General features: G+C 37.6%; 1 protein-coding gene across 1 annotated transcript in view; it reads left to right on the forward strand.

Moving 5' to 3' along the window:
• Positions 1–7038, forward strand: part of LOC128644014 (butyrophilin subfamily 1 member A1-like) — a 48337-nt gene extending 41299 nt beyond the window's left edge. The window contains 3 exon segments of the mRNA XM_053696779.1: positions 1117–1137; positions 5083–5109; positions 6181–7038. Coding sequence (XP_053552754.1) covers positions 1117–1137; positions 5083–5109; positions 6181–6707 — 575 coding nt within the window. The 3' untranslated portion in view covers positions 6708–7038.
• The last annotated feature ends 1065 nt before the right edge of the window (positions 7039–8103 follow it).

The following is an 8103-nucleotide window of genomic DNA, read 5'->3' on the forward strand; positions in this document are numbered from 1 at the left end:
GGGTTTAAAAGCTACTAGCACAGAGGGAAAAGGAAAGTAGTCCACTCAATGTTAAAGGGACACTGAACCCAAATTTTTTCTTTCGTGATTCAGATAGAGCACGACATTTTAAGCAACTTTATAATTTACTCCTATTATCAATTTTTCTTCGTTCTCTTGCCATCTTTATTTGAAAAAGAAGGCATCTAAACTTTTTGTTTGGTTCAGTACTCTGGACAGCACTTTTTTATTGGTGGATGAATTTATCCACCAATCAGCAAGAACAACCCAGGTTGTTCACCAAAAATGGGCCGGCATCTAAAATTACATTCTTGCATTTCAAATAAAGATACCAAGAGAATGAAGAAAATTTGATAATAGGAGTAAATTAGAAAGTTGCTTAAAATGTCATGCTCTATCTGAATCACGAAAGAAAAAAATTGGTTTCAGTGTCCCTTTAAACATAGGAAAAAGTCAAATATCTTTAATCATCCAGTGCAATTTCTAAGTCGACACCTGGAAATTTTAAGCCCTGTATGTGTGTGTGTGTATATATATATATATATATATATATATATATATATATATATATATATATATATATGCACACACATTCTAATGTTCTTCACATAGGGGAAAATGTTCTTTGTATTTTAAATAGAAATTCCTATATACTGTATATCAGTATATATCTATACCATATATATTCATGTAGCTATATATTTATAGCTAAATATTTTACAAAAAAATCTCATATATATATATAAAAATAAATAATAATATTTTCTGCTATGTAAAACATTGGAATATAAAATATTCATTACTTATGTCGGGTTGAGCGCACATGACCAAACGCGGTTGAGTTTTAGCGCACGAGCGTTAGGTGTTCATTTTTTTTCTTAAAAATGTGCTCCATTGAAGTCTATGAGACGTTATCGCGCATCGGGTTTCACTCGAACGCAAACATTTTCTTTCAAATTGCGCACTAACCTGCCCGATTTACAAGTTTACTTTTAGCACTCCAGCGTGAGTACTAAATACTGCTCCACTTGTAATATAGCCGTATAAGGAAAAATTTATATTATTTTTTACTGATCCAATGAAAATATCTCTGAAATATTTGTGTTTTTCTTGCAGATCTTCTGAGACGAGAAATTGGTAAGTGGATAAAAATAATAATAAAATTGTATATAATAAAAATAAAGAAATTGATAGCAGAAAGAAAATCAATCAAAGAAGAAAATAATATAAATATGATAAATGATATACAAGACAACTATACTTTCTATTGAAATAATTGTTTGCACTCACTTTATATTATTTCTACATACGTCTTTCCTCTACTTCTTGGAATATGAAACCATTTTTGTGTGTGATTCAGATAGAGCAAACACTTTGGCCTCTGTCTAACAAAGTCTGCTGGACCTGATCCGACAGTGCGGATCAGGTCCGCCAGACCTCGCTGAATGTGGAGAGCAATATGCTCTCCATATTCAGCATTGCACCAGCAGCTCACAAGAGCTGCTGGTGTAACACCGCCCCCTGCAGACTCGCGGCCAATGGGCCGCCAGCAGGGAGGTGTCAATCAACCCAATCGTACTCGATCGTATTGATTTCCGGCGATGTCTGTCCGCCTGCTCAGAGCAGGCAGACAGGTTATGGAGCAGCGGTCTTTGTGACCGCTGCTTCATAACGGCTGTTTCTGGCGAGTCTGAAGACTCGCCAGAAACACGGGCCCACAAGCTCACTACAGAGCTTGTTAAATGGGCGCCTTTGAAACAACTTTCTAACTTATTTCTGTTATTTTTTTCTTCATTCTCTTGGTATACTTTGTTGAAAACGGGGGACATAAGTTCAGTAACCCTGCCCATGTCTTAAGCACTATATGGCAGCAGTTTTGCAAGACTGTTATCCATTTACAAGAGCACTAGATTGCAACACTATTTCCTGCTATATAGTGCTCTAGACACGTACCTAGGTATCTCTTCAACAAAGAATACATGGGAACAAAGTAAATTTGATAATTGAAGTAAATTGGAAACTTTTTTAAAATTGTATGTTTTGCCTGAATCACAAAAGTAAAAATTGGGTTTCATATCCCTTTAATATTTGTTACATTGCTACTTAGATCTGACACCTTGTGTATTTCTCGCAGCCGCTGGAGATGTCTTTATTTATGTATACTGTACGGTTTATCATTTTTCTTTATTGCCAATTTATTTTTATTTCTCATATAATGTTCATAGAAATGTGGAATTATCCAACAATTTTGATATTCTTGCTTTCATTTTTATTTTGGCAAATGTAGCATGGTATACGCTTTAGTTCCAGCATTATTCGCATAAAGCTTTGTATTTTGTTTGGGAAAAAAAGCAAACGTAACATGGTAAATGATTAAAGACAGTACAGGTAGCCCTCGGTTTACGCCGGTTCAATTTGCGCAGTTTCAGAATAACAACCTTTATTTTCAGTTATGTGACTGCTATTGAAATGCATTGAAATCAGTGCATTGATTAAAATAGCCAGTAGGTGGAGCTGTCCGTTTGTTTTGCAGTAAAGTTATGCAACTTAACAGCCTGAAATTGATCTGTGTACACAGAGCAGACATTAGCTATCGAGCAACAAGTTTTAGCAGCCACTTCCCTATTATCTTCCTGTCCAGCTGCTTGAGGTGAGGGTGCCTAACTGAATATTAATCACTGCAGATTGAAATGCATAGAATAGGTGCAGACCCAATATTATCTAACATGCTAACAATGCAGAGAACTGATTGCAGAAAAATGCAAGTAAAAAAACATTTTTGTTCATTAAACTTAGTTTAATGATACAGTCTGTTGTGTGATTATTTAATTAGGTTATAATACTGTTTTAGCAAATGTTTTTGTTCATTTAACTTAGTTTAATTATATATTCTGTGTTGTGCGATTATTTGATACTGTTTATAATGCTGTTTAGCATTTAAAGTCTTCATTTCAAAGCTTTAAAAATAATTTATTAGGTGTTACTTATGACAATTTTGAGAGGGGCCTGGAACCTAACTCCCTCTCTTCCCATTGAGTTACATTATAAACTGGGTTTCAATTTACAACGGTTTCGATTTACAACCATTGCTTCTGGAACCTAACCCCGGCGTAAACTGAGGGCTACCTGTACTTGGATGAAAATGTATATAAACTCAAAATAAATTTCCACTAGAGGTAGATGGGAAGTAGTCTGTAGGAATACTCTATCCTAACAATGAATGAAGCATAGACTCCAGAAAGAAAACAGGCCAAACGTGATTTGCCCTATAGCCCATATTTAACTCAGAAATCTGTGTTTTAAAAATGATTGTGATGATACTAGAATGAGAGCATAGCTGCCATAAGGATTAAAGGGACAGGAAACCCCAAAATGTTCATGATTTGGATAGAACTTACAATTTTAAACAACTTTCCAATTGACCTCTATTATCAAATTCGCTTCATTCTCTTGTTATCCTGTGCTGAAGGAACATCATTGCACTAATGGCAGCTAGCTGAACGCATCTAGTTAGCCAATCACAATTGACAAATGTGTGCAGGCACCAATCAGCAGTTAGCTCTCACTAGTGTAGGATATGTGCGTATTCTTTTTCAACAAGGGATACCAAAAGAACGAAGCAAATTTGAAAATAGAAGTGAGATTAAAAGTGCCTTGAAATGACATGCTCTATCTGAATCATGCAAGTTTAGTTTTGACTTTCCTATCCCTTTAAGGCTGGGTGGGGCTGAGACGGCATTGTGTTAGATGCAACAAAGATGAAATGGAGTGGGAGGTTTTAGCTTTAGATAGAAGTGTAAAAAAAACTGTCATGGGCTCCTGGGCTCTTCTTCTCTTGACCTAAAGATCAAGTTTCCCGTCCTCCAGGGGCGTATTATGGCCTAGGCCAACAAGGCACAGGCCTAGGGCGGCAGATTTCAGGGGGAGGCACTTTTTGGAGGCACTCAAAAATTGGCCCTTTATTGGTGTCTGACTCCTGGGGCAACATTCAACATCATAGTGGCGGCCGCGCAACAAGCAGTGGATGCTGCTTAGAGCAGATGTAAAAAACTGGCCACACTAATGCATGAGGCTACGGAAGTGAAGGTTGCTAAAACGCAGCTCCAGGTCCTTTAAAGCTCCAGCAAACAACTGAAACTGATGGGCTTGTGAAAGAGAATACAGACACTCCAGTGCGGTTCACGCCGCGACGGCATAAATATTTACTCCTGACAATTTAAATGGCACAATGATGATTGATGAAAATGGGAAGGGTAGGGAGCGAAAAAGGTTCATATATACCTCACAAATAAGTCATATAAATATTGGGGCAGTGTCCCCCCAACAGTCAATCATAAATAAATTGTAAGGGGTGCTCTTATGCCAAATGTAATATGAAGAATATGTAAGAGAGAAACAGCGGCACTTAAAAGAGCACTCAGGGTCAAATCTATCAAATATATGTGGGGAAAGGGAAACCTCTCAGGTTGATTGCCTAGGGCAGCACAAAACCTAAATACGCCACTGCCACCCTCCCTCCCTGGATGATGAGTTATTAGATAGTTAGCTCCCCCTTCTTTACCAGACAGTTCTGATAGCTTGGTGGTTTTGGACCACCTTCTATGTGAATACTTTACCCTCAGCCTACAGAGTAATAATAGAGGGAATTGAGGAAGTGATGGGGCTGATTGGTTACTGTTTGTGTTATAAAGAGGCCCATCTTTCCTTGGAAGGTTGTCATCAGGGGTCAATTTATTAAGCAGCCGATGCTGCATCTAAGCCCCATTGTCTGCCTGAAATGGAAGTTAAGAAGGAGCGGTCAGGATTATTGAAGGACCCCGCTAGCGAGTGAGCAAGGGGCGGCATTGCAAAAGGATTTCACCAGAAATGCTTGTGCAATGTTAAATGCAGACAGCGTATGCTGTCGGCATTTAGCAAGGTCAAGTGGACATGATTCGCTACAGCGAATCATATCCACTCGACCATTAATACATCTACCCCCTTGTCTTTAATAACTTATGTAAATGATATTCTATAGTTACAACATTTTATCATTATTTATTTCCTCGAAATGTCTTTAAATTGCTCTCTCTTCCTTTCTAGAATGGAGAAAAGTTTCTGTTTACAAAGGTATGTATATTTAACAAATATACTTATAATACGTAATACTATATAGCAGTCATTCAGGAAGATATATATGTGTGTCTGTCCGACTGTGTGTGTAAGCAGTAAGATTTAGTGGTTTGGCCTACATGCATGAACATTATTTACATGAGCACAAGATTAGCCATACTCCTTACACAAGCATTGACTGTAAGTGTGTAAAAAAAAAAAGATGTTTCATGTCCATATTGCCTCTAGGTGGTGACTCGCCATAGAACAACCTACTGAGCTGTTGTTCGCTACAAATAGAGTGCATCACTTTCTGTATGCATTTGTATTATGACTCTGGGGAGGTCTCCCTAAGGGTGATGAGGGAAACTAGACGTGGACTCCTTGCCCAGTGTGCTTAGAGTGATAAGGCTACACCTCACTGACGAGGCCCACAGAAGGCTGAAACGAACGTCTAAAGTTGCTATTTCCCTTGTTCAGATGAGAATTGCCTGATATTTCGGGGCTGGACTGACCTTACTAAAGTTGGTAAAACTCTTTGAGAGTATGTGGCCATATTGGCAATAGTAGAGTGCTTCACTTTCGGTATGCATTTGTATTATGACCCCGGGGAGGTCTAACTAAGGGTTATGGGATAAACCAGACGATGACTCCTTGCCCAGTGTGCTTAGAGTGATAAGGCTACACCTCACTGATGAGGCCCACAGAAGGCCAAAACGATCATCTGAGGTTGCCATTTCCCTTGTTCAGAGGAGAATTGCCTGATATCTCCAGGCTGGACTGACCTTACTAGAGTTGGTAAAACTCTCTGAGAGCATATGGTCATATTGGCAATAATATTTAAAAAAAAAAAAAAAAGATCTCACCAGCAGTATGGTGGTAGCAATAATGTATGGTCCACCCCTGACCCAATGTTCAATGTGTCCTATATAAAGAATAACATTATATATTATACCTCCTGATGATACCAGTAATGCATGCCACATTCAATCACATTTTTTGTCTGCTTTACATTTATTATTATTTATTTTACTCTATTTTATTGTATTTTCAAAATGTCCCCACCCATTAAATCTCCTTCTCTTCCAGAATCCATTTTCTTTGACCCACTCACAGCATTTCACGGACTCCTCATCTCACCTGACCGTCGTGTCATTTCTACCACTGACATTGAACAAAATCTCCCAGAAAACCCTGAGAGGTTTGATACTGAACCTTGTGTACTTGGTAGCAACAGCTTTTCCTCTGGCTGTCATTACTGGGAGACTGAGATTCAGGAACGAGATGGACAGTTCTGGTCTTTGGGGATCGCAAGGCAATCTGTGAGACGCATGGGTGGCCAGAGAGAGAGCCCTGAATCTGGCATCTGGGCTATTAGAGGAACTGCAGATGGTTTATTTGGGCTTTCTGAACCTCAGAAACTCATTAATTGCACCAATAGGCTGAATAAAGTGGGGACCTTCCTGGACTATGAAAGAGAAACCCTCTCATTTTACGATGTAGAGACATTTGAATGCCTTTTTCAATACACACAGCAATTTACTGAGCCAGTCTACCCATATTATTATGTAGGACCTGGTATGTCATTTGTTCTAAATTCTCAAAGTCACAGATAGACTTAGCAACTGTCCGGCGGCTCACATGATGCAGAATTGCCAATCAAAATTGCTGGTTTACATCTTTTTAGACAGTGGTAAATTATGTGACATTTTGAAAACTCCATTTCTACTGAAACGGTATTGACTCAAACAGAATTAAGGAATGGAGTGTATGAGCAATGGTGGTTTGATCAAACAGCATCTTAAGTACAATACAATCCATAACAGATATGTATACACCCATATCAATGTTAAACTGTTTTCAGGTACATGTAACTTTAGAGGAGATTAAGTATTTTTGTTGTGTTAAAAAATGTATTTGTCAATATAAAGAGATTATGAAATTGGGCATTCAGATAGATTTTTATTATGTTGTGCGTGATCCTTTTTTGAAGTAAAGATTTAACTGTGATTGACATAAGACAATTTCTTAAGACATGCCTAGTAGAGAGTCAGCATCAGAGCATTGTGGGTGTTGTAGTCACAGTCTGTGTGTTTCTTTTTTTTAAATTATTTTTATTGAGGTTTGATACATAGTATAACAGGCATATAAAAGCTTTGAATGATATGCGAATACAGGAGAGAAATTTCACAACAAATATATTGACGGGAATACATAATCATATTCGTTACATCACCTTGAGATTTGAACATGCATATAATAAACCTCACATTTTTAAATTTTTGTTTTGCCTGGAACAATCTACTCACATATAAAACATATATTATATCCTAAGAAGAAACAAGGGATGCTTTTTATGAACCCATAGTAAAGTATAAGGTAAATAATAAACTGTGGATCAAGATATAGAAAAACTAAAAATGTAGGTAAGAACATAAATGAGCCACCTAAGTATGGGTATCTGTTTGATAAAATATTAATTTTAGTTGCGCTATGTTTCGAGGGAACCCGCAAAATAAGACTCTGGTCACCATCACAAATAATAAAAATAAAAATACTAAAGGTGTCAATGCAGGCACTAAATATATGGGATCTACTCCAACATTGCCAGGGAGGGGTAACACTACTGAAAGAGACCACATAAACCTATATCAGGTTTTCGCCCACTCACATTGACAGAAACAACAGGAAGGAACCAGGCCCCACACAAGAGAGATATTCACTGAGAGGGAACAGACAACAAACAAAATACAAATAAAATATGGGGTAATCAACCTATCTACTTGTAATTTGACTAATATACAATATAAAGTTTTAAGTTATGGGTTATCTTTTGCAACTTGTTTCAAACTGTGGTGGATGTAACCACTTCATAAACATTTCTCAGACACTTCTACCACGACTGAGAATAGTGGAAATTTTTCACAAGGAGCTCAGTTTTCTGATGGAGCAGTTTTCATGTTTAATGAGTTAAGTGACTTAGTTACCCTTGAACAGCTTTATAGCGAGGGG

The sequence above is a fragment of the Bombina bombina genome, unplaced genomic scaffold, assembly GCF_027579735.1.
Source record: "Bombina bombina isolate aBomBom1 unplaced genomic scaffold, aBomBom1.pri scaffold_573, whole genome shotgun sequence".
Taxonomy (NCBI): Eukaryota; Metazoa; Chordata; class Amphibia; order Anura; family Bombinatoridae; genus Bombina; species Bombina bombina.